The sequence below is a fragment of the Poecile atricapillus genome, chromosome W, assembly GCF_030490865.1.
Source record: "Poecile atricapillus isolate bPoeAtr1 chromosome W, bPoeAtr1.hap1, whole genome shotgun sequence".
NCBI classification, from domain to species: Eukaryota; Metazoa; Chordata; class Aves; order Passeriformes; family Paridae; genus Poecile; species Poecile atricapillus.
Genome location: NC_081288.1, coordinates 25834971 through 25860090, shown reverse-complemented (window position 1 = coordinate 25860090; position 25120 = coordinate 25834971). Strand labels below are relative to the sequence as shown.

The 25120-nt window shown below is 48.0% G+C and overlaps 3 protein-coding genes and 1 long non-coding RNA gene across 9 annotated transcripts; 2 read left to right on the top strand and 2 right to left on the bottom strand.

The window, feature by feature from the left end:
• Positions 1-209: 209 nt before the first annotated feature.
• On the bottom strand, positions 210-8213 carry LOC131591477 (BTB/POZ domain-containing protein KCTD17-like). Of its 4 annotated transcripts, none has more exons than XM_058862220.1 (7): positions 7238-8213; positions 6503-6611; positions 4680-4771; positions 3673-3768; positions 3173-3298; positions 2318-2459; positions 210-936 (listed from the first exon to the last, which is right to left on the bottom strand). In XM_058862220.1, exons 1-6 carry the CDS (start codon positions 7442-7444, stop codon positions 2367-2369), a joined length of 723 nt encoding a protein of 240 aa, XP_058718203.1. In that variant the 5' UTR covers positions 7445-8213; the 3' UTR covers positions 210-936; positions 2318-2366. The 4 variants fall into 4 exon arrangements, with proteins under 4 accessions (XP_058718203.1, XP_058718205.1, XP_058718202.1 ...); XM_058862221.1 differs by lacking the exon at positions 210-936 and adding an exon at positions 2015-2141; XM_058862222.1 differs by lacking the exon at positions 2318-2459 and having other exon boundaries at positions 7238-8211.
• Positions 8214-13563: 5350 nt separating this feature from the next.
• Positions 13564-18248, bottom strand: LOC131591475 (3-mercaptopyruvate sulfurtransferase-like). Of its 3 annotated transcripts, none has more exons than XM_058862218.1 (5): positions 18148-18248; positions 17651-17729; positions 17172-17245; positions 15170-15822; positions 13564-14568 (listed from the first exon to the last, which is right to left on the bottom strand). In XM_058862218.1, the coding sequence occupies exons 3-5, from the start codon at positions 17210-17212 to the stop codon at positions 14270-14272; spliced, it is 993 nt and encodes a 330-aa protein (XP_058718201.1). In that variant the 5' UTR covers positions 17213-17245; positions 17651-17729; positions 18148-18248; the 3' UTR covers positions 13564-14269. The 3 variants fall into 3 exon arrangements, with proteins under 3 accessions (XP_058718201.1, XP_058718200.1, XP_058718199.1); XM_058862217.1 differs by lacking the exon at positions 18148-18248 and adding an exon at positions 18000-18141; XM_058862216.1 differs by lacking the exons at positions 17172-17245; positions 17651-17729; positions 18148-18248 and adding an exon at positions 16260-16382.
• On the top strand, positions 16400-25098 carry LOC131591478 (thiosulfate sulfurtransferase). The gene is made up of 2 exons (XM_058862224.1): positions 16400-17042; positions 24614-25098. Exons 1-2 carry the CDS (start codon positions 16457-16459, stop codon positions 24910-24912), a joined length of 885 nt encoding a protein of 294 aa, XP_058718207.1. The 5' UTR covers positions 16400-16456; the 3' UTR covers positions 24913-25098.
• Positions 18402-22720, top strand: LOC131591480 (uncharacterized). The gene is made up of 3 exons (XR_009280389.1): positions 18402-19914; positions 20102-20266; positions 22520-22720. It is a non-coding gene; the product is annotated as an uncharacterized LOC131591480 (long non-coding RNA).
• Positions 25099-25120: the final 22 nt, after the last annotated feature.

Here is a 25120-nt window from a genome sequence, read left to right as displayed (position 1 = left end):
GACTGCAAACCTGCTCTGTAGCCCAGCTGCCTGCAGTGGGGATGCAGCACAGACACAGTGGGAAGCACCTCCAGCCCCCAGAAGACAGGCACAGAACAAGCAGATTCTGGTGGCTCCAGGTGATGAATCCAAACTCCTTTTCTCCAACTCCCACCCCCTTACAGCAGGAATGAATTTTTACCACTTGAAATGAGAAGCAGCAAGGAGGAACAGACTGTGAATTTTATTCAGGAGTCTTCAGACACAGCAGTGAAGCAAATGCCCCGCTCCCCAAAACTGGGATCTGCTTGGTGGTGGCTGACACAACATCAGGTACCAGCATGTTCCTGGTACCCAGGCAGCACACCATTCTCCTTCTCACACTGCTGGCACAGAGCTGCTTTGGGGGACAGGGAGGGAAGCACCAAGGAATGTGATACCCAGCACAGGGACACCTCCGAGTGATACAGGAGGCCCAGAAAAGGACGGTGGCTCTGCATTTGTCCCCAGCCCACAAGCCCACACTAGTTGCCTGCAACAGTGAAAGGGCAAGGGCTGGTCCTTCCACAGCTGCCACCACCTCGGTCCCCATCTGCATCCAGCGTGCTCGGGAAGGGACCGCAGGCTGCAGTGGCTGATCGCTGATGTCCCCACCAGGGGCCACTGTGACATTAAGGAAAGCCAGACTGCCAGGCATAGGAGGGGGCCGTGGGCTCCCGCTCCTACAGCAGCTCAGGGGCTCCATGGAGCATCTGCCCTCCTCCAGGGCTGGAAGCTCAAGCCTCCGAGGTGAGTTGGTAAAAAAAAAATGGTTGCATGTCAAGGGTGTAGAGGGCTGGGGGCGTCACTGTGGGACAAGGGGCTGCCATACATTGCAGTACAAAAATAAAGATATAAACAAGAAATGAAAAGGCTGGAGTGTTCAGATCACATCCTCAGATCTCTGGCTTGTAACAGCTAGAGAAGGAGAGAGAAAGAGAAACACAATCAGTGGTAGGAAAAAAAAGCAACTGAGCATGGAGGGGAGAGTGAGAAACAGAAAAAGGTAAATGACAGAGGAAACACAAACATAAGAAAAAGAAAATAAATGAGGGTGGGAAAACAGAACAGAAGGAAGAAAAACTCCATGTGATTAACATACACTGACTCTTGAGATAATAACACTCAGGTCCCACAGCCATAGACAAGGTGGCTTTCAAACAGAGGGAGAGAGAAATGTCAGCCAGCTAACAAGTGCCCTCCATCAGGACTGGTGGAGATTGACACTGAACACCTCCAGTTTAACAAGAGCCTCACAGTTTTGCAGTATGGAGAGGAATCCTCCTTCTAACGCTTTCCACACCGAGCCCCACGCATGCCGGCCAGCCAGCCTGCCTAAGCAGGAGGCAGAGCGGAGAGGCTCATTTTGCACACAGCTGTGTGAACATCTGCAGTGGGGACCAGCTGCTTCTGCTCTGCCTTTGCCACCTTTCCCACTGCACTCTCACCTTGGCAGAGCCAGTGGGGGAAAAGCCCAAGGAAGTGAGAGCAGGAAAGGAAAAATAACAGGCTGCCTTGTGCAAACTGCCTGGGCTGGCAGGCAAAGGAGCTGCGGACAGCAGCCTGGAGAAGCGATCTGGCATGCGTGTCACGCAGACACGTGGCAAAAGTCCACCCCTTCCCCTAACCACCCTTGCCTGCTTTGCATTCATTTCCACCCCTCTCCCAGCTGCACTCCCCTTTCTGCTGCCAGAGCCTCTGGTCCACAGCCATAGGATCTGCTTGGCAGGTAAAGGCATGCATAGGATGAGAATATGTAAAGCCACCTTAGGGATGAGTCAACCTCACACCTCCCTCCTTCCCCTCCCCAAGCTCTACAAACCACGGCCATACCCACAAGAGGGAAGTGAGTCACTCATGCAGAGCTCAGGCTGGCAGGAGCTGGGAGTGCAGACAGGTAACATACCTGCAGAGGAGGAAAAGTGAGGAGCAGAGAGAGACAGGGCCCTGGGCAGAGACCACTCTGAGCCCTGGGGGACAAAGAGAGCAGAGGGAAGGATGCTGGAGGCTGGCGAGTGGGGCAATGTGGGAGGTAGATGACAGTGCTGGGATGGACACGGAAGGGAGCAGGAGGGAGGGTCCGCAGGAAGAGAGTTTAGCACAATCCCGAATAGATGGACAGTCTGCAAATAAAAATAAAACCGTAGATAAACCAAACAGTTCAAAATACAAAGCAGCAGCCATGGTAACAGCTCTCCCCTATCAGCTTTATCTCCAGAGAGACTAACTCCTGGAGAGGACATCCCCCACACCCCACACCTGTTCTAGTCCTTCCCTGATGCTAGCTGTGAGCTCTCACCAGAAAGGTGGACGAGTCTATGTCTGGGGGGTTATTTTTATCATTTTCCTCAGGGATTTGCTGCACCTTTCTCCTCTGCTTCTGCTTCTGCCTCTGCCTCCTCCTCCACCTCCTGCTCTTCCTCCTCCAGGTCCTCTGTGTTCTGTAGCCCAGCATGTGGGACAAAAGGAAGAAAGAGTGGAGATACTTGCAAGATGAGCCATGGCAGTTCTTTCTGACACACAACGGAACAAAGCAATTGTCATAACACCAGAATAAAAAGGGACCATGGCCAAGACAATTCTAGGTCAGGGAACAGAGAGGCTTGTTTTCCTCTGGAGTATCACATCAGGGTACCTAACCCACTTACCAAGTGCTGTGACCCCACTGCCCAACAACTGCCGTCAGTTGCTAGTGCTCCTTCCTGCATCCTGGGTGTCTAAAGGATGTCATGCACTACTAAATGTTTCTGTCCTTCCCTCAAAAGGGGAGCAGGAGATATCTGCCCCTCAGGCTGAGACTCAGAAAAAGGAAAAAGAATGCTGCAAAACCTTCAGGGAAATAATGCCCTCTAGGCAGTGACACACACAGAATGGGCATGAGGAGGCATGAGGGGGATGTTAGAGTAGCATGAGAGGTGCCAGGGTGACTTGCTAAAGCCATTTGCCAGACACAGCCACACACCACCCCTCCAACACACACACCCCAACTTTTGGGCAACGGGTGTAATGCCATGGTGCTGAACACCAGGACTGGCCCCTGTATTTCACCACTGAAGTGCCCCACTGTCACAAGGGAGGGAGAAAAGAGAGAAGGAGCAAAGAGCAAAGGATCTCATAGGCAATGGGAGCAGGGCCATAGCAAAGTTAATCTCACCTTGGCTTTGTGGCTGGGCTCAGAACTCAGGCCATTGGGGGAGTTGTACAACTCCTTGGAGACCACACAGAGGAATTCTGTCTGATCCTCATTCCCATAATTATAGGATGAGCCAATGTTCACAAGCTAGAAAAGATGAGAGCAAGAATCACAAGTATATATTCCTGAAAACACCCATTCCACCTGGGGAGCAAGGCAGAAAGCCCACCATGCAGCACTGAGTCCAACCCATAATCCCAGTGGAGAGACCTCATGACTAAGCCAAGGTGACAACACAGAGAACCAGGAGATAAGTTATACAGGAGACGAAACAGACTGGCCTCACACAGTATCCTCTAAACCTCTAGAAAGGGGCAAGAAAGAGCCAGTGTGATGGCTGAATCAATGACTTACCCAGTATTCTCAGAGCAGGAAGGAGCCTTGCCTGGAAACTGTATGGTATTCATGATCTTTTCCCCAAAAGACAGCTCCTTCCCCCCCCTGCTCTGCCTTATCCATACCTGCTCAAAACGCCATCCATCTGACATAGTGGAAACCATCTGAGTGAGCTCCTCTTCCTGGCACTGCAGCACACGGTAGACATGCTTAGGAGGCACCTGAGAGCAAAATTGCAGAGCACACTGACAACCATCGCATGCTAAAAGCTGTTCCCCTGCTGCAGAATGAAGTGGTAATACCCCTCCTTGACAGACCTGTCCTCTTCCCCATGTCCCAGGTGAAAAGGGAATGGAAACCACAGTCCAGCTTTCTCCTGTGCTGTCATTGGAGGCAAGAACAGTATCTCTTCTGGAGAGCAGGGACTAAGTTGAGTGCTTCCTGCATTGTCCCCAGAAGATACTGCCCACTTTTGATGGGGAGTTTGCAGTTGTCATTACAAAATCATTTTTGCAAACACAACAAATGCTGATGGGGCTTTGCAGCACAAAGTGACTGTGCTGTCAGAGGCTTATAACGTGAGGCAGACAAGACGAAAAGTGATATAGTAGACAATCCTCTCTGAAAAAAGATTTTCAAAGGTTGCTGGCCGAGACAGGGTATGATTGTGCCACAGGATTGATTCCTTGCCTGCATTTAACTCTTTTACAGCCATCCCTTCACCTTTTCCCTCCAGATTTCTTTACAGGTATTACCATGCTCTTCATTGTGATTACACTCCCAGGACTCCCCACACCAGTCCTCCTCTCCACGACACCTTTGCTCTCCTCACAAACATTCCTCTTCCAGAGCAACCAGCTGCCTTCTTCCAAAAGTTAGAGGAGCTCACTTAGTTTCAGGGGCTACATCCAGCATTACTTCTGGGATGCAAAGCAAGCCTGCAATTTGTTTATGGTAACTAAATTGGTGGTAGCTTGTCCCCTGCAAGATTTTGCTGCATAGGGATTAGCACATTATCTCTAATTAGTTGCTTCCTTCCATTCCTTGCTGCTTCCCTCAAGTCTTCTCTCAGTCTAGACTTATCTCTCTCCCGTTTTACACACCCTGCTTTCCCCACTCTATTTTGCCATACCTGTGTCACTGTGTAGTCCTTCTCCTCCATTCGATCCTTGATTATTCGGATCAAAGGACCAATGTTATAGAACTCAGCTTCTTCAAGGATCCCTGAGAAAGACAGAAGGAAGGACCACAAAGACAGAAAGCTAGCAGCCCATCTTTATTTTTCAACTTGCAAAAGATCAATTCTAAGCTTCACAAGGTCCATAGGAAGAAATTATATTACTGCCTTACTTTTGAACAGGTTTGAAACTCTTACTGCAGAAAATTGAAACTTGGCTCTCTGCATCTTACTTCTAATGCACACCCCAACTTCCTTATGCTGCCTGCTACTACAGAAACAGGCACTGCCAGTGAAGTCTTGTGCTGAGGACTGCTAATACCTTTCCCAGATACCTGGCCAAGGAGAACAGCTGTAAGCTCCAGTCTCTCTTAATGACCACTTGTTATCACCTTGCTCTCTTAGCAAGACTCTCTTATTAAGGCAGAGAACCACAACTTATAGTTCTGACAAGTCACCAAAAGACCCTAGAAAAGCCTAACTTACCTCCTGGGCCACTTGGAGTTGCAGCCCCATATGACTTTATATGATCTTTGGCTCCCTTCCCTGTGCTTCAACTCAAAGCAGGTAAACAAAAATGTTTTTGGTTTTTTTTCTCCATGGTGCCTGCATCTAGCACCTCTCCTGAGACTCAACTGTTTGCTAACAGGCCTTCAGGAAAACGGAGGTGGTTCCCAGAGGGTCAGTGAGGGAAAGGTGGCTGGGAGCCAACACTCACATGTCCTCAGGGCAATACAAAGAAAATATAGATGGGGAGATTGATCCTTTACTACCTGACACACTCAGACCTCCTCTGTGTCTCTCATTCTGCTATGAATTGTCTAATGGGTTAGTTTTATGCCAGTCTGAATGTTTGCAGCAGGGAAAAAAAAAAGGCAATGCAAATGAACTGGACTCCTGTTTATGTCTCAGATTTGTTATTAAAACCTGTGGATGAACTCTGTATGACCTCAGGATTACAAGAAATGTCAAGTAGGAAACACCTCAAAATTGTGTTTATTACAATCCTATACCATTAGTTTGGTATATTTTTGGAATTATAACTGATAAGACTATTCTGAAGAAAAATTTCCTTCCTTTAGGTAAAAATGTGTAAGAAAGGCAAGAAGACTAATGACCATGCAGAAACTGTGCTTGGCGAGAGCTGTGCAGCACAGCCTGTATTTCAAATTGGCTCCTTATTAGATCCTAACATCCAAAAAATAACAAGGCACTGTGGGCTGCTGGCTAGTAACACTGTGATGTCACCAAGTCATCCTGTTGGACCCACTGTCAACCTCAAATGAAGGATTGGTTTCTCTGACTTGCTCCACTGGAATTTCTGTAGTCCACAACCCATGAGAGCACAGGCAGCATCATACAGTGCATATCACTGATTAATGATGGTCTTTATTACAATCAGTAGAAGACATGAGCTCGGTTTTGTTTGGTCTACTGGGCTTTCATTCCTAATTAGAAACAGACATTAATAGAAAACTCAGTCTCAGAGCCTGGTTGAAAGTAGATCAGGAACAAGTAAAAAATGGCTTATTAAGGCTCTGAGATCTTGCCTACCTCTGCCTTGGTGACATCTCTGCTGGACAACACCTGCAAGGACACCTTCCTCACCTACTCCAAACCCCTTTAGTAAAGGAGACATTGTCATGCTTTGCAGGGATAGCTCTCTGAAATCCCCCCACAATAACATCCAAAAGGAGAACAAAAGACAACAAGGTTGACCACAAGCCCTATTTTTCCTGACTGTGGTATGTGGGATTTTTCTGAGCTCCACAACTCACCCTCTTCAGCCATATCTTTATCAAGGACCAGCTTCCCATGACGGAGGAAATTCAGAATCGGTCCAAAGTAAGTGGGGTCTCGATCTATGAGATATGCACCAGTTTCATCCTAGCAACAGAGAGAGATCACAAGGAGAAAAAACCCAAGCAAAACTTTTAACCAGCCCTCAAATGCCCTAGAATACAAGAAAATACAAACCTAAGCAAAAATATCCACTATTTCTGAGATTCTTTGGAAACCATGGGTCCCTGAGAGTCCCTAGCCAAGTCAGTCCACCTTGGATTTTAACTCCTGTATTGGTCTGCTCAGCATGCCCGCCTCAGTATGAATCAATCCAGATGAAAAAGCCCAAAAAATAGGCCTCAGTCTCTCTGTGCAACTGTGCATCCAGGCCTGGTGTGAGAGAGCAGCGATCCCCTTACAGGGACAAGGCTGAGTCAGGCAGACACAGCTGGGAAGTAGACCCAGGGTGTGGGGTGGGTGACAAAGAGGAAGGAGAGCAGGAGCAGAGGGGAGATGGCCTCTCCTTTCCCCGGCTCGGGAAGGCAGGTGCCAGGCTACTACAAGGTGGAATCTGGCATGGGGAAATCCTTCCCGGGAGAGGGGGGATAAAGAGCAGGCGCTTCTCACTCAGTTGCTCCTGCAGCTGCCGGGGTCTGGCTCCATCCCTGCGTCCCTCCAGCCCTCCCCATGCTCGGTGGGGCACGGTGCGGGAGGCAACCCAGCTGCCTTACCCGGTCCGACTGCAGCTCCTCGCCCTGGCACAAGCGACACAGGAAAGATTTCTGCTCCCGACACAGGGTCTGCCTGGTGGTGAGGAAGACGGTGCCCCCCACATTGAGCCTCACCCACTTGGCCTGGGTGCCAGCGGGTGGCGGGATGTCCCAGGTACAGCGTAGCCCCACGGCGCCCTGCATCTCCTCCCTGCCCTCCATCCTCATCCTCACCCCCACCTCCCCCACGGCGTGCAGGGACTGCCGCAGGTGCTGCCTGTCGGAGAATGCCGGGATCTGTAGTTTATCTGCCTCTCCCTCCGCAGCAGCCGTGTTTCCTGGGGGCTAGATCTTCCCTGTGACTACCGAGGGAGTCCTGAGAAGAGGAAGGTTGCTCGGTGCTGGAGGCTATCACTGAGGCTATTGAGCTGGGCAAAATCACAGCTCCACAGCGCTGACACTCCCTGGCTTTTCCTCTGTTCCCGTTTTCACAGACCATGGGCCGGTCAGCACTCCGGAGGTGCAGGGTGTTATGCAAAACTCGTCGGCATTTATTTCCACAGACATCCTCTCTGGCTCATTAAAAGCTTCTGGGAACTGTAGTTTCGCGGGGACACGCACAAAAGGGTGATGGGAACTGTAGTTTCCCCAGCTTGCTGTTCCTGCAATGAGGATGCTCTAAAGAAGGGGACTGCACCACATGAGACCCCAGCCCTGCGGCTGGTACTCTGCCTGCTTCCAGTCCCGGGTCTTGTCTGCAAGCTTCCTCGGAGGCAGGAAGCACAACCTGCTCCCTGGCACTCGGCAGATTAAGCCCCTCAGCGCTGTACTTCACAGCATTCCCTTCAGGACATCCATTACCTCAGGCTCACCGCTCAGTGCCGCAGCAGTTGCCATACTTTCTTGCAGCAAAATATGCAGACGGTTGCCTTCCTGCTAACATATGTAGGGACAGTTCTGGGAACTATAGTCTGGATCCACATGAAGTGCTGGCAGGAGGCAGGAATAATTTTTCTTCCAGCTCAGAGGAGTTGCTGACTTAGCAAAGTCCCCCCTCCCTGTGCTGCTCTACCAGCGCAAACCCCCCACATCCTTCCCCTGGGCTCCTGCCATCCCTGTTTGTGTCTGGGCAACAGAGTTCAGACTAACTCAGCTCTGTGTGGAGCTTTACCTCTGCCCCAGGCACGTATCACCCGCTGCGGCTGATGTTGTGGAATCTAGTCCTGCCCCTGCCACTCGCTCCTGCCAGGCCGAGCCTCAGTGCTCAGCAGTTCATGCCCCAGGGGACTCTGTTCAAACAAATTCCTTGGCACGGACAGAACCTGAACAAGCTCTCTCCAACAGAGAAGCTCTGCTTTTCCCACTCCCACCTAAGCACAGCTGTGCAGCTTGAGCACATTAAGAATGAAAAGCTGGTGTTTCACCCCATTGTGGCTCAAAAACCTTCCTCCACCTAAGCAACTTCCTGGCTCTTCCTTGACAGGGCAACGCAGCACCGCAGACACACAACACTTTCTTGCATTTAGATCTTAGTGCCTTTTGAGGTGGGGGGGTTACTGAGTGAAGACGCTGGCTAAAGAGAAACATTACGTTTTACTCCTACATTCCTTTTCTCCTTGTCCTTCCTTCTTTGACTTGCAAATCACTCCCTTCTATCACTAAAGAAGAAGGCAGCACTGCCCTTCCCCCAAATCGCCCAGGATTTCCTTTCACAAAGATTGCACGTGTACTTTGCTCATTCTGTGGAGGAGTGCCAAGGGGAGGAGAGGAAAAGAGGGTAACACGGAAGAGGTTTCAAGATTGTCTGACCTTCAGCTAAGTACAGGAACGATTCAGCTGCTCCAGAGTGTAAGTTTAAATAATTTTGAACCAGCACTAGAGTGACCATTAACAGAGCATGAAAAGATATTTTTGTCTACCTATTTGGAGCGGGCTCTGGCCAAAATTACTGCTCAGCCCTGGGACCAGTCTCCAGTGAGCAGTAACATGCATCAAAGATGCTCAGGCTAACAGTGACCCAGGCTGAAGCATCACACAGCACAGCACAGCTCTGGGCTGTCAGACTGCTGTCCTCTGAATTCTGGCTCTGAGTCAAACCACAGCAAATTGGAGACCTCTGCCCTGCACTCTGGTGTGTGAGGACTGCAGGACCCCGTCTGTACTGGCTGCAGCTCCAGCACAGACAGAACTGGGGTGAGGACTGTGGCTCTCCGATATGAATGCAGCAGTTGGGTGATAGCCTACAGCCCCTTTTCTCCCCCTCCAAGAAATCTGCCCTGCCTTCAATTTTTTCCCTTTTACCAAGAGATCACACTCTCCTTTTCTTCCTCTCACAGCCCCTCAACCTCTTTCTCCTTTTTAGGGTCCACCTCTTATTTTCAGCACCTTCTTTTCCAACCTCCCCTCCCCCATGACAATGCTACCCACAAGTCCAGGATGGTCTGTATCCAAGGCATACTTTCTTCCATCAAACCAATCTCCACTTGTGACTGGAACCTCAAGTCTTGCTCACCCCAGGGCCATGGGGTGAAAAGTTAATTGCTAAATCTAAAGAGGTATATTGTGAGTAAGGAAACACATCAAGGGACATCTCTTCAACACTAGAGCCTTTTTTTCTGCAATGTACAGCAAAAAATTCATTGAAAATGCACGAGGCCAGGGATTTCCCCACAGTATGTGAAAATTCTCTTTAGGAAGAAGCCAGTGTGGGGTGAGTTGCCAACTGAAATGTTCTGATGAGTTGGTGGCATGGGCTAAAAACAGACTTGATTGCACACTATAACCAGATGCAGTGGTGAGATGCAATTAATGTGCCCTTGTTAAGGTCCCCTAAAATCAAGCAATAGGTCACAGGAGAGGTAAGTTTAAACAGTTTATGGTGTTTGGTCAAAAATTGGACTCGAGATGTCAGTTCTTTCCTAACCTTAATGTTTTATGGTTCTATGACTTGTTCCTCCTGCCTTTATGATAACTGTATATAAAACACATGCACAGCAACGGAGAGGAGAGCAAGCAAGAGCTTACACGGGGCTATACGATAGTGTAAGACTGTACAGCCTTGCAAAGTCCCCAGTGAAATCATGGGGACCATTGCACAGATGGACTGAGCAGGAAAAACTTGACAGCCACTGGATACTGGGCTGAACAAGAGCTGAGGAGAACAGAGCAGGGGTAAACTGGGAGTGTCCTGGTTCAGCAGTCAGGTCTGCAATGCAATCCTGCAGAAGGCTACACACACTGCAGTGCTCTGCAGCTTGGTATGTGGAATGTGATGCATCTCTGGCATTGTAGAGGTGAACTTATTGAACTGTTGTGTTGTGGAACAGCAGTGGGAGCAGAGGTCACCATGTGTTGGCACAGTGTCACCACTCTGACAGGCTGGGAACACATATTGGGGATTACATGGCAGGAGGCACCAGAGAAGAAACCAGGATGAACAAGTTGGCATGTCCATGTAGGATCAGTGCCACTCTTTTTTTCTTCAGGAGGTGGAGAGGGGAAGACAAGTGATGCTCTGACATTTTGCCAGTAAACCAAGTCAATTTGGCAAATAAAATTCCCTACACTGGACTTGGGGGTGGACACAGTTGAACAACAGAGTCCAGCTTGACTGCCAGCTGAACCAGGCATATTGGAGAGTGAAGGGAAAGGCCCCATGGCATACAGGCAAGCTAATCTTCCTCCAGCTCCTTGTGCTGCATGAGGTCTGTGAGCAATGTACCTGCATTCAAAGCAGTGTGCAAAGCCTGTGTGTGGACGTGCATCACGCAGCACCTTTGATGGAAGACTGCTGGGAGAAGGAAACAGAATTGTTGTGTAGCACCTGGTTGTAAGCTGGGATCAGGAGAGATGGGAGGAATATGAAATGTCCCTGCAGGCAACACAAATTACCACAGCTCATGTAGTACTGAGGCCAGTGGTGCTGGTAGAAGAAGGGCTGCTTTAGCATTTAGAAAAATTTGCAGAGGAACAAAAAGTTTGCTGGGAAATGAAGCATGAAATAGTGCAACCTGACTGCTAGGGAGCAGTATGGAAGGAAGAGGAAGGCAGGTTACAAAGAAGACAAGTGAAGAACAGGGGACCATGGGATTACTTTTGACTAGACCAGACTCTTCCACAGAATCCAAACCTCCTTCAAGACAAAAGTGCAGATAGTAAAATATAAATAAACCAATAAAGAGTTTATATGCTGGCCTGGGATTCTCAAATTTATATAGAGAGCTGTAAAAACTCTAGTCTCTCAGTTTAGTCACGTGTCAATGTAACCTTCCTCCTACATCAGGGCTGTTATTTAGGCTACCTTTTTTGGCTACCATGAGCCCTATTCCACCTAAGATATGCTATTCCCAATTCCCTGTGGCAAATTTTCCACAGGACAGTAATGAACATTAGTGATTTGCTTTATATCCACTTCTCCCCAGCTTTAGGTTCCTATAGGAAACCCACCCACTGAGTCAGGGACATAAAGATCTGCAGAACATTTATAGTCCTGGTGTAAGTCCCCTCAGCTGTTCCATATGTCCAGTAGCATCTGTTATAGCTCAAAATAGGCTTTTGCAGTCTCCAGGCTTTGAAAACATTGTCTCTACCATCACAACGTTCTCAGTGCTTTGCCTGCATTACCAGAACAGATCTCAACTAAAAGGAGGGGGAACTTCAGAAGACACTCTTGGATAGATTTTTGATACATAAGAGGGAATACCCCAGAAAAACAAAGTATCTTGCTGTGGGAAAGAAGATCTCAGTTTCTCCTCTGTGGAGAAATCAAGGCAAAGTTAAGCATCTGGGAAAAGATTTGCCAAAAGCTGGGAAGAATCACTGAGATTTTGTAGCGGAAAATTCAGCCCGAGAAGGGCAGTTGAGTACTGCCAAGCTTGGCATAAATACCAGAGAGGGGGAAGGGCCCTGCTAGATGTCATCGAGCCACAGGGGTGAAATGTAGAGCAAGGGGAGACAGAAGATTTCCACTTAATTTGCAATCTCCAGGTGGATGGCTGGGCTTTGCTGCAGACATCCCTGCAACACACAGAACAGAGAAAAGCATCTCAGCCTCAAGAGGAAGCAGAGAGATTCCCACGGACCCCAAGGACTGCTGGGTCAGTGGCAAAAGAGAAACACAGTGCTTAAGATGCATCAGAAATATCCTGGAAGTACCCACAAAAGCCAGCTCCCTGTGTCTACTGCAAATAAAACTGAAATAATATGTCAATTTTCCTAATAACTAAATTTTCCTGGAGAAGCAGAACAGGCAGAGCACTCATCTGGCCACATAAACACAAAATCAGCTTCTCTCTGTACTGAAGGGTCACTTGTTTCAGACTCCTGTGCATGCTATATACTCAGCACTTGCTGCAATGCCAGCCTCAAGTCCTTGAAGAGCTGGGTTGCCAGTCTGGATGCAAGCAGAGAAATTGCAGGCTGTCAGTCACTGGGTGGTCAGACCATATGTGTGAGGGGCGAGGACAGAGGAAGAAATAAACTGGACAGTGAAACTCCAGCTGCCCAGGAGGTGAGCAGAAACAGAGCTTGCATGCATGGAAGCCAAGGCCAAGAAGAAGCAGCCAAAATGGTAAGAGGAAATACAAAGAATAAACACTCAGCAATAGGGTGGAATCCAGTCCTTTCAGTCAAATCTGTGACAATAAGCATCCACTGTATTCCCTGGAAAGGGCAACCCCATCACCCATAGATGTTTACAGGCACCTGTTGCTGCAAACCCAAGAGAAGAAACTGTCTCATTAACTTCTAAGTTACCAGTAGGCCAGAAGAGATGCAGATTCGTTTTCATTTTTTTACTGCGGGAGGTATCTGTGGGGTTTTTTTTGTTTACTTTTGGGCATTTTTTGTAGAGGAGAAAATCCCAGAGAGAACAAATTCTTGAACATTATCAGGGATACTTGGTGTGTTTTCAACTTTTAGAAATAAAATAAAAAGGTCTTGGGCAAAAATAGGTGCCAGTGTGGGCTATTCGTCTGTAAGTCTCAGTTCTGCTAAGTTTTTAAGGGAAGGTTACATGGTAAGAACAATAATATCCATGCAGTCCATTTTCCACTACGTAAGCTGACATCCACTGTTTCGAGAACAGAGCTGTAACTGACAACTGTGGACTTCAAGGCAAAAAAGCAAATGGACAAGGATCAAAAGCAGCAAGATGGTACAGAGACCCAAGAGAGAGGCATGCCATTGTCTTTCCTGGGTCAAAGAGCTTGTTGAGGATAAGAGGTGTGGTTCTACTCAAAGAGAGAAGGAAATATCTCATTTGAATCTCACTGTGGATTCACAAAGTGATTCCATAAAAACAGAACTCCTGAAAAGGATTCACCCAAGCAACACTCACGGAAGTTCCATTCAGCAGAACAACCTTGAAACATGTTTATTTACATTGTTTAAATCCCAGAATATTTTCTTTTTCTCAAAGGGGATTTTGGATCATGGGGCTACAAGGCTGCCTAAGTACACACTGTAGTTAGAGCCCAAGTACGAGAAGAAATACAAATCAAGTCTCTAGCCTAAGCGCCAACCTGAATGCCGTATTTGCTCCTTTAACAGCCATCTCTTTCCACAAAGTTTTGCACGCAAAATGGCCATAATGTGCATGGGTGGGACAGCAGCAGAGAGCAGGATTATGAGGCACATTTATATAAAAGTGTGACCACCCCAGTGAATATGAATGAACGTGACTGAATGTTTTGAGTCAGGAGCTTGGCTTAACTCAGTTCCCTATGCTGGCAGCAGCACTCTCTGCCATCCATCTGATATGGTGAAATGGTCACAGAATCACAGAATGGCTGAGGTTGGAAGTGACTTTGGGAGGACATCTGCTCTACCCTGTCTGCTCAAGTGGGGTCCCCTAGAGCTGGCTGCCCAAAACCGCTGTCATCTTCATCCTCCTAAGCAGCGGCAGGGTAAGGACAAAGTACCGAAGCACCATGTGCGCATGATTGTTATCCAATGCCTTCATCGCAAGACACTTAACCAGGAATGCTAAACCCATCTTTTCCAAATCCTGTTTCAAGGCAAGCTACGTGCACAGCTGGGAAACAATGCAGCTTATTACACTGTTTTCCCCTTTCCCTCAGAAATAATATTTTCAGGCTGTGCCCGCATGTACCATTCCACCCAGGCCCCGTCGTACACTGCGACATCTGGCTTGCCACAGAGGTAGGCCCCCAGAGCCACGTGGCAGGCGGTGACTCCAGAGCCGCAAGTGGCTACCACCGGCTTTAGGAGGTCCACCTTCTTCTCCTGGAACAGAGTGCGGATCTGCTCAGGGGTCTTCTCTAAGCCAGACTCTGTGAGGAAATCAGTGAAGGGGATACTCGTTGACCCAGGGACATGACCAGGCTCAATTCCTAGAGAAAAAACAATACAAACAGGAATTAACCTCTATTGTCTGGGACAAGTCTATTCCAAAGCCTCTTCTGTTTCACTGAGAGGAGTATTTATTGCTTAGTGTATTTTGTTAAAACAAGTACATTTACACTTTGCTTTACTAGATTACTGATAACTCAGGAAGGATGGCTCTATGTGTAACCTTCATGTTATCACATGGACACAACCCTGCCAAGTTCCATTTTTGCCCCTAGCTCCCTCCACATCTTTCTCTCCATCAGAGCAACCCACACTGACGAAGAACCTCCACAGGTCGTTCTGAGGGGAAGAGTAGCACCAGTACTTGAAGAGACAAATGAAGATCTTTGAGGTGTATGGAAAGCTAGTTCCTCACCCCAGCCCCTCATGAGGAAAAAAAGACACATAGTTTCCCCACTGCTGAATTTTCAGAGTAGCACTTGTTAGTCAAGGGGAAAGGAGGACAGATGGACACACTGCCTGAAATCCCATCCCATAAAAGACAGCCATTATTTCCCAGCATTACCTCTACAAGAGTCAAAGTGATGGACACCTTAAATTAAGCCCCTCTTTATAATGCCACTGTCTCAGAAGGCACATTACCATCTCGGGGCTCTGGCTCTACTCCCCGGAACCGTCCTGCAGCACGGGCATCCACTAGTTGGAAGCGATGGGAATCCAAGTTATCTAAGACATCCTCATATGTTTTCACCAGGGACTTGTCCAAGGTGGCATGGAACTCAGATGGAGCTACTTGGGTTTTCCCAGAGCTAAGTGCATTCCCCTCTCGCTGCCAGTTCTTCAGGCCACCATCCAGAAGGGAGACAGCTTCGTGTCCAAAGACACGGAACATCCACCATACCCGGGGTGCTGAGAAGAGACCTTGGTCGCTGCCATCATACACCACAACATGGGAATCATTCCCCACACCCAGCTTCCCCACATACTCGGCAAAGTCATTAGCCTTGGGCAGCATGTGATCGTAAGGCGAGGTTCGGTCACTGCACTGGTCAATGTCAAAGAAAACCGCACCAGGGATGTGGCGCTCCTCAAACTCTCGCTTCGGATCACGCTTCATCTTCGGCAAATACCAGGATGCATCCACGATTCTTAAGGCCAGGCCAGCTTGCTGGGACTTGATGGCTTCTGAAAGCCATTTTGCAGACACCAGAGCTCGGTAGAGGAGTTGTTGCGACATCGCTCCCGATTCCTGGCTGAGATTAGCCGATTTCTGGATTCTGCCTGAGTCCACCTGACTGCAGAAGGTAGAGAGCCACAAATTAGAGAGCAGCCTTTCAAAAAGCAGCTGGGCAAAGATGCATTTTGAGACCCGTGTCTGCACTGAGGTGCTGGCTAAGCCTACAATGAGGGGCTTGAAATGCTCCAGCCCCGAAAGTAGTTTCCCAAAGCTCATCCCAAACAATGCCCCGAGCGAGACAGCCACGGCGGTCCTGCTCTGCGCCCGGCCCCACGCAGCTCCTCTGGCCCCATCCAGGGACCCCAGCCAGCACTGACAGCAGCCGCAGCGGAGCGGGGCAGCCCCAAGGACCAGGCGCTCGGCGGTGAGGCACGGCCCCTCGCCTCTGCCCGTCCCGAGCACACCTGCAGCCGGGGCCTTACAGGGCCCCGCCGCCGCCCGCTGCGAGCCCCCCCGGCCCGGCGGGGCCGCGATTCCCGCCGCTTCGCCCCGTACCTCCGTGCTGGGCCTCGCTGCCCGCCAGCCACGGCCGCCGCCGGAGGGCGGGAGCGCTCCCAGCGGGCCGGGCCCGGCCGTGCGGCCGCCTCCGTGCCGCCCCTCGGGCCGCGCCTCCCGCCGCCATTTCGCGTGCGTCGGGCTCTGTGCGTGAGGGGAGCGCGGCCCGGCGGCGGCACCGCCACCGGTCCCCCGAGATGGCGCGGCAGGGCCTCAGCCGGGCGCTGGTCACGGCCTCCTGGCTGGCGGAGGCGGTGCGGGCCGGGCGGGTGGGCGCCGGGCTGCGGGTGCTGGACGCCTCCTGGTACCCCCCCAAGGAGCGAAACGCCCGGCAGGAGTTCAAGGAGAGGCACATCCCGGGGGCGTCGTTCTTCGACATCGAGGAGTGCCGGGACAAGTCCTCCCCCTACGACTTCATGCTGCCCAGCGAGTCCCACTTCGCCGACTACGTGGGCGGGCTGGGGGTCAGCAATGACACCCACGTGGTGGTGTACGACGGGGACGAGGTGGGCACCTTCTACGCCCCCCGCGCCTGGTGGATGTTCCGGGCCTTTGGGCACAAGGAGGTCTCTGTGCTGAATGGTGGCTTCAAGAATTGGTTGAAGGAGGGGCACCCCGTCACGGCGGAGGTCACCCAGCCCACCCCGGCTGTCTTTAAGGCCAGGCTGAACCGGGCCCTGGTGAAGACTTTTGAGGAGATGATACAGAACGTGTCGTCCCTAAAGTTCCAGGTGGTGGATTCCCGCCCCGAGGGCCGGTTTCGGGGGACCGAGCTGGACCAAGGTAATGGAAGTGGGACTGGCACCTGCCCCAGAACGGGATGAATGTCAATGCTAGACTGGGAGTAACAACTCCTGGCAGCCATCAAACAGATTTTCCTAAAGCACAGGCATGCCTCAGCCCGACTCATACCTTAAGGGATCCGCAGTTGCACGTTCAGATCCCAGTGCCATCGCTGAATGCTTTTGTTGCAGTTGGTTATAAAGCTACAGGAGGAAATAGCAGAAAAGGGATGCAGTCATTTGGTTCCAGGATCTCCCATCCCACACACTGCAGAAGTTTATCAAAATGCAAACATGGGAGGTGAAAGCTCCCAGGGGTTTGTTCAGGGTCCTATCTGAAACCAGCCAGCAGACACATACAAACTATCAGTATTCATACAGGCACCTCTCACCATAATGAGTGCACTAGCAAAAGCCAAGGTTTTAGGTAATACAGTAACCCAAGGGACATTATCCGCTCTGATTCCCAGCAAACAGAGAATTTGCTTGAGCTGATCTTTGTTCTTTTGCTTATGTAAGAAAAGTCTGAAGCTTTTAACAAATATATGGGGTGTCAGCCTCTCACCTTTAGGTGCCCTAAGTTACAGGAACCAAAACTGATTTTGTTACCTCGATGAAAGACTGGACACACAAGCAGCAGGGTTGGGAGAAGTCCTGTGTAGTGGGGACGGCAGGTACAGCAATGTGCCTGGAATGAAACTGAAGTTAGTTAAAGGAGGCCCTTGCTGTGTAATTTAAGCCTTGGTATATCCCAGAATAACCTCCCCTCTGAAAGAGTGTAAAGGAAACTTTCCTGACTGACCATTTAGGAGGCACTCTGGCAGTCACACTCCCACTCCCAGAGACTTTAACTGCTGGGACCAAAGCCCCTTCTCAGCAGGCGGCTCCACTGAACTGATGGGTGCCCCACTTGACTTCGTACACACCCTGCACACACGCTCAGACCAGATATTCTTACCGTCTTGAGCCTGGGTTTTCCTTAGCAGAGCCTCAAAAGTTTGGTTCCTTAAAGCAATTTATTAACAGCACAATAACACAAAAACAGCTTGAGCTTGTGCCTCCGAGGCACACTGAAAGGAAGCAAAGGAAACACTGAACTTTTATACCTTCCCAATCTGTGTGTGACAAAGTCCTGGTTCTTCCTGCTGAGTCCTCGGCTCCTGCTCCGTCTCAGTGTCCGGTCACCTGGCTGTGCCACAGGTCCTGTGCCCTCTGTTGTGCAAAGGGTCAGTGCCAGTTCTTGGCCTCTTGCCTGGGGCTCTCACAGCCCAGAGCCCAACCTGCATCTGACACTGCAGCTGCACTCCGAGCTACCTGCACTGAATGCGTTCCTCAACAAGGGAATCACAGAAATGGTTAGAAGAGAAAGAGTTTCTAGAAGAAAGCACAGAAAAGCTCAGCAGCAGCTGTTGGCTCTGAGCAGAGCCCACACTGCTGGAATGTGCAGTGGGTTTCTGTGGTCTCCAGGCTGTGTTGGCCCACAGGGCTTTCCTGGCTGTTCACATATGCGTGTGCTGCTGTACAGCCAGTTAGTGTGATAACATGTCCTGAAGTACATTCCTGCATCCAAACTTAAGGAGCATTTGGTTGTAAATGACAGTATTTACAGGTGGGTGGCCCAGGTGTCTACAAAGACAATGTGGCAGGTGGGAAAGGTAATGGAAGTGATGGAGGAGACTGTGGCAGGGGAAGGGAAAAGTTAGGCTTATCACTCATTCTATTTCTTCTCCTACCATAGCCATCAAAGTGAAGGTTGAATTTTAACCTCAAGATGTGACTAAAATGCTCCTTGCTGGGAGCTGGTGGATTTTGCATTCTTTCCCAAGGTGAGAGCTGTCACCAGATGACAAATACCACAGCCCCAACAGCATCTTCAAAACAGATTTTTCCTTTGAAATGCGTCAGCATGGAACAGCTTATTTGTGGTGGTCCAGTTTTGCTTCCCACAGCAGATCCAGCAGGATAAGCACTCCAGCTGCAGCTGCTCATTCCACAGGAGCTTGACAGCTCTATGAACCAAGCCAGCCACAGCAGCACATCAGCCAGCAGTGGGTAAAAGACAGTGCTTACACCTAAAAGAGCAATTTGAAATCAATGCTGATTAATTGCAGGGGTCATCCAATCAGGGAGGATGCAATTTAGAGAAGACTAATGGTCTTGGGGTTAAGGAACTTGCTGCCTTCTCAGGTGATTTCAGTTTAATTATTGCTTCAGTTCTCGACTTCCTAATTAAGTCAATTAATCTCTCCTGTTCTGTGAACTTCATCTCTAGAAGAGGCTAATTGCAGCTGACTCTTTTGCCTTTTTAGTTTTTCAGTTCTTTGTGGTAAGAATTAATTGTTCCTGTTTTATTTTTATCCTTGCTGGGATGTAGACCTCTGTACCGGTTAAGATAAGCCATAATATAGGACTAATTTTTATTTGCTGGGAGACATTCACCAAAGTTGCCAGAGTGGAGAAAAATGGACATCTCTATAGGCCAGGTCTCACAGGTCTTAAATTCGGTTATTGCTTTAGATGAAAAACTTGGATGTTCATGCAGAGTGTTCAGCATAAGCCTGACAGATGTGCAGCCCTGACCTATACACCAGGTAGTTCAAGGTGTCCCTGCACAGTGCTGTGTTCCTGGAGGAGCTAGCTGTCCAGGGCTGATTATAAAAGTAATTACATTATGGTTGCCAGTGCTGACCCTCTCTGACTGTCAGGCACTGAAAACTGATGGACAAGAATTACAGTCAACCAAATGCATACAGAAAAGTTGTGAATTTCTGAATTCTTTTGCAGATATCTGAGAAAAGAGGCAAAAGTTGCCAGGCAAGAAATCTATCATCTAAAAAAGAGCAAACCCAAAATTGTTTGATGAACTTTTACAGGTATTTTTCTTCTCATTCTCAGCCCTAAAGTAGTCCTTGTCTCCCTTCTGCATATAGAACTCTTCAGATTTTGCCCATTTTCCCAGCTTTCCATCCTGCTTTCCCCAAAAACAAAGCTTTTGCTCACCTTGAATGTTCAGTGGGAATGAGAATAAAATGTACATTTTTCTTCCCTGTCTACTCCTAGAGGATTCTGCAGTTGGGAGTGGACTGGCTTTACTTTGCTCATAGTTGGGGACAGCAGTGGAGGGTGAGAGACTATCAAAGTCTGTTTCAACCCACAGAAACCTACGAGGACTTTCAGGGAGCTGGCCAGGAGCAAGCCTAAAGTGTTCCTTCCAGTGTGTTCACGGTAGGTTAGACAAGATCAGTAATTGTCCTTTCTAAGACATACCATTTGAATGGGAGAGAGAGATAAACAAGGAGGCAACAGAGGAGGCATTTGGAAAAGAACTATCTGCAGCCAGCACACTCCAAAGCCACAGGGAGTTAAATATGGGCAGAGCAAATCTTTTATCTTTTTGACATTAAGAAATTCCATCTGGAGCTTTCAGCACAAAGGGAAGGCTGGAGAAGAGGGGCTATGGTCTTAGATAAACAGCCAACAAAAAGAACAATATGTAAGCAGAGAATCTAACAGATGGGGAAAAGGGGATTAAGTAGTGAAGAAGATAACATATTACGGCTTATAAATTGTGAGGAAGGATTGTGAGACACCAAGATGAGTGAGACTTGGCAAAAGGAATTAAATAACAAAAACTTTTGGAACAGAGTGAGCAAAAGAGAAGGAGGGAAAGAATAAATAAGGTTGCTGTGCAGTTAGCAGGCATTTCAGGTGGAAGGTTATTTGTGTGTGGTCTCAGCATTATACTGAGCCCTGAGTCTGTGCTACCATGTTTTCTTCTCTCCTAAGGATAACTCTGCGGAGCAGGGAGAGGGCTAACCAAAAGATATCCTCATGCTCAGATCAGTGGGGCAGATGATCTCAATCCCAAATATGTATCAAAAATCAGTCATGTGACATTGCAACTTAATGAGGCAAGAATTTGATAAACTTATTCAAAGCATGTTTCTGTGGGACAGAAACAATTGTAAACTTCATATTTAGAATAGGGGGTACAGCACAACCTACCTGTTGTTCTCCTAACATGGATAAACTAGGAGGCTTTCAAAAAACTCTTCAAGAAAAAATATTTTAAACAACGACAAAATTGAGTAAAACATGTTGGTAGACTTGCACTGTAGCCAAGAGCTTTATTTCCTTACCAATTGAATTGGTTGGCCAGGTAAGAGAAATGGGGATGTGTGTGTCTAATCTTTTCTTCCAGCCATTGGAAACACCTGCAAGGTAGAGTTGTGCCATTTGGACTTCATTAATGCTTTGGGAATAACATTAGAGGGACATTAATTAGCTCAATATGAGGAGAGGGCAAATAGCACACATATTGTTAGATTAAAAAAATTGACTGAAAAGGAGATAAGTGAGATAAGAAGATAAGAACAGCCTGAAAGAAGATCTGTGGGGCTGGAAGTTTCCAGCATGGTCCCATCGTTAAGCTTCCATGTTTTGTTTTGTATTTTCCTGTGTCATCGAGGCATTGAAAATAGGGAGTTGTTACTGAAATGTGCTGCTGGCACAGCCATGGGAAGGTCTGAATGATCACATGGGGAGTATTATGTGATGTGACACCTGCAGAGACATCAGGGAAGTATAACGCTATGGAGAGCAAACCGGAATGCTTAGTAACCCAAAACACTGAACTGCTTGTGTTTCTCCTACAAGCTGATGAGCCACATTTGGAAGCAATGGAAGAGGATAAGACTTGGATTAATTAGTTGGGTACAGGAACATCACATGTGATTTAGCTTTGCAACAGCCTTGGCAACTCCTGGTAGGAGATGCCACTTCTTTATCCAGAAGCCTGCTAGACACCTAGAGCTGTTTCTAGGGTGGCCAAGGCAGAGAAAAGGGTATCTAATGGGCTCTTATGCGGTTTAGGCTAAGGATGTGAGGTTGTTGGGTTTGCAATCAGTCTGTTGGAGCAATAGCAGACAGACAGAAAAACTATTTCAGTCATAGTGCAGTGTTAGCTCAAGGATAAATTGTGTATGGACTGATTGTGATGATCTGAACACTGGAAATTAATATTCCTCCTCACATGAGCCAGGAGGTGCTTCAGTGGGAGGTTTCATGACAGGAATCCAAACTGTTTCTCACATGGATGCTTTTTTGAAAGGCAGTTTATGAAATGATTACTGAAGTAGCTGGGGCCCAAGCTCTGTAGTCCTAGGGTTCCTTCCTGGAGTTTCTGACAGTGACTGCATCAATCTGGCATGGAGTATTCTCTGTTTCATATGGGACGGGAGCAGATGTATCCTCTTCCGTGTTCAGATTCCAGCTGCATCCAGTCTTGCCTTCCAGTCCTGTGTTTCTCTGCTCTTGACCTAGCAGAGAGAGATTATAAAGCTTCCTCAGCCACTTGAGAGCACTTCTTAGGCAGTCCAAGGGATTGTGGTTATGCAGTTTCAGCTCTTTCTCTCAGCTGAACACCCACATATGTGAATAAATGCAGTTTCTACAGAATTCTCCATCTTTCACCCACAGAGTGCAAGCACCGGTCTCTGACTCCAACAGACTTTTGAATCTCTGGAGCAAGAAAGTCTCCCTTGTAGATCAAAGTCAAAACTGCTCAAAAATGATTGTTTTTTCACATCTCCTCAGCTCCGACCTGAAGAGTTGTTTAAGGGTGGTGAGTTGTCAGTCTCAAATAAGAGAGGGGTACAGACCTATTTTAAGGTGTGTGAACAGTCTAATGATCATGGTGCCTGGGACACCTGGGAAGTGAATCAATTGCCCAGCAAGGTTCTTTGAGCAAGAGTTCCCTTCTAGTTCATACTCCAGGACTTCCTGATCTCAGTACATTACCCAGTGCCCTAGGATGACTCATAGAGTTGTCTGTATTGGGGTGATCACCAGTACTGCAGCAGAACCTTGCAGAAATCGTTTGCTGAGTGGATCCTTTCCTATTTACTCCATGAGAAAGTGGTAGCCTAAGCCAGGCATGTAAGAGGCTCCAGTAAGCAGCTTTGCAGTCTGAGAACTGTATACAAGGTTTTCGCAATTTTTGCTTCATTTTTTATTTCCTCTCTCTCGTACAGACTGTATTGCTGAGTGAGTTTTGCAGTTCTCTATAGAAGTGATGAACTGTTGTCTTCTGGAACTGGAAAAAATGTGATAAAAGCATCAGTCCAAAATGCTGCCTCTTATTTTCTCTTTTCCTTTTTAAATGTTAGTCACTGCAGAAGTCAGCAGTTTTTCTACCAGCTTCTCTCAGTAATGCTAAACATTTCTGATGGATGCATGAGGTGACTCCTAGACAACTGTGCTGTATTTCTAATGCACTCGGGGAGGATGAATCAAGACACAAAGAGGGTCTATCTGGAACAGGAAGAGAACTTGTGAAGCTGACTCAGGGCAGCATTGATTGTCTTTAGGCTCTGTCCAGCAGAGCAAAAATTCCCATCAGTTCTGTGCCAAAGCTGTTTTCCCCTTATATCTCACCATGTCATGTTACCACTCTGCATAGTGATGAAACTGCAGTGTCATTATGTGTGATGTCAGTCTCTGTGTAGGTATAGTTTAATAATTTGACTGTAACAAAGTCAAATGATTCAACTGCCCCATCTCTTCCATCTCCCCCATCTCCCAAGACGAGTTATCCCAATGATTTGGGCTAATGGAAAGCTGCCAATGAAACAGATTACTATTATGTGATTTTTTTCAGATTTGCCTCATTAGAAGTTCAAACCTAGCAAGGAATCATTCCCTAAAACATATTTTCAGTGTAATACGTAATGGTTTTGGCTCCAATGAGGTTTGATCCAAAGCCTCTCAAAATTATTGGAAAAGCTTCCATAATAATGGAAGCCTTAAGAATCTGAATTTGAAGGGTGTGATGCCAACCTTGTCCGTCGTATTTTTATATCTGCTACTCTCTGAAGACCTTGTTTTGACATTCAGCTTTGATCTTGCCTGAAGTGGTCAGCTACACCAGCAGAAAAACAGAACCTTTTCTGATTTCATCCATGGAGTAAATAAGAGGTGATAAAAAGTATAAATTCTGACTTCTCTGACCCCATTACCCCTGAGGATAGCTGCCTCAGCAGTCATGTGGATGACTTTAAGGTTTCTCTATGATTTCTTATTTATTTTTCTGAAATATGATTTTAAGGTGATGCAGAAATGAACTGTGAACAGATAAAAACTTTCACAAATTCCACATACATTCCCTGCTTCTGAAAACTGTGTCACTACGCACTGCTGACATACCTGGGGGAGATTGGAAATGCATTGCTTTACTCCTCTTATCACAGGTGTCGTTAATGCCTTTGTAAAGGCATTTTCTGTGGAGGCTCTTTGATTCTTGTTATGTCTACGCTTCTTCAGATCTCAGTGCTTTCAGTGAGGAAATAGTTTGCTAAATATTTTGTAAGTTTTGACTTCAGCAAAATTGAATAATATTTTTCCTCTTCTTAGCCCAATACCACTTTGCATCTTCATCATCAAGTGGAACAAATGAGTCTTTTGGAGGGAGTGAGAGTATCTGCAGTGATGTCTCTAATGTCTCTTGTGGGTGTCTTTCATCACCTATGTTAATGTGTCCTTGCTTATGTTTCCTTTTCTGGTTCCCTCTCGCAGGGTTGGAATCTGGCCACATCCCTGGTGCTGTGAACATACCCTTCCACTCATTCCTATCAGAAACAGGGCATGAGAAGAGTATTGAGGAGATCCAGGAAATATTCCGTGCAAAGAAAGTGGATCTCTCGAAGCCGCTGACGGCCACGTGCCGCAAGGGCGTCACGGCGTGTCAGATTGCCTTGGCAGCCTTCCTGTGTGGCAAGCGCGACGTGGCCGTGTACGACGGCTCCTGGTCCGAGTGGTTCCACCGAGCCCCACCACACTACAAAGTCTCCGAGTTGAAGCGCAGCAAGGCCTAGAGGGAAAGCTCTGCCTGGGGTAACATGGTCTAGCAGCTGTCTCCAGCCCAGGGTAAAGCAAAAGGGAGGAGGTGGAAGTAAAGAGAAAATCAGTTGATTCAGATTTTGACAATTTTTTTAAGAATTATCATCAGGTTTCAGTTGAACTTTTGATTTTTGACAGTTAATAAAATCTTAGATGATGCATCTGTGAGTATTTCTAATTCTC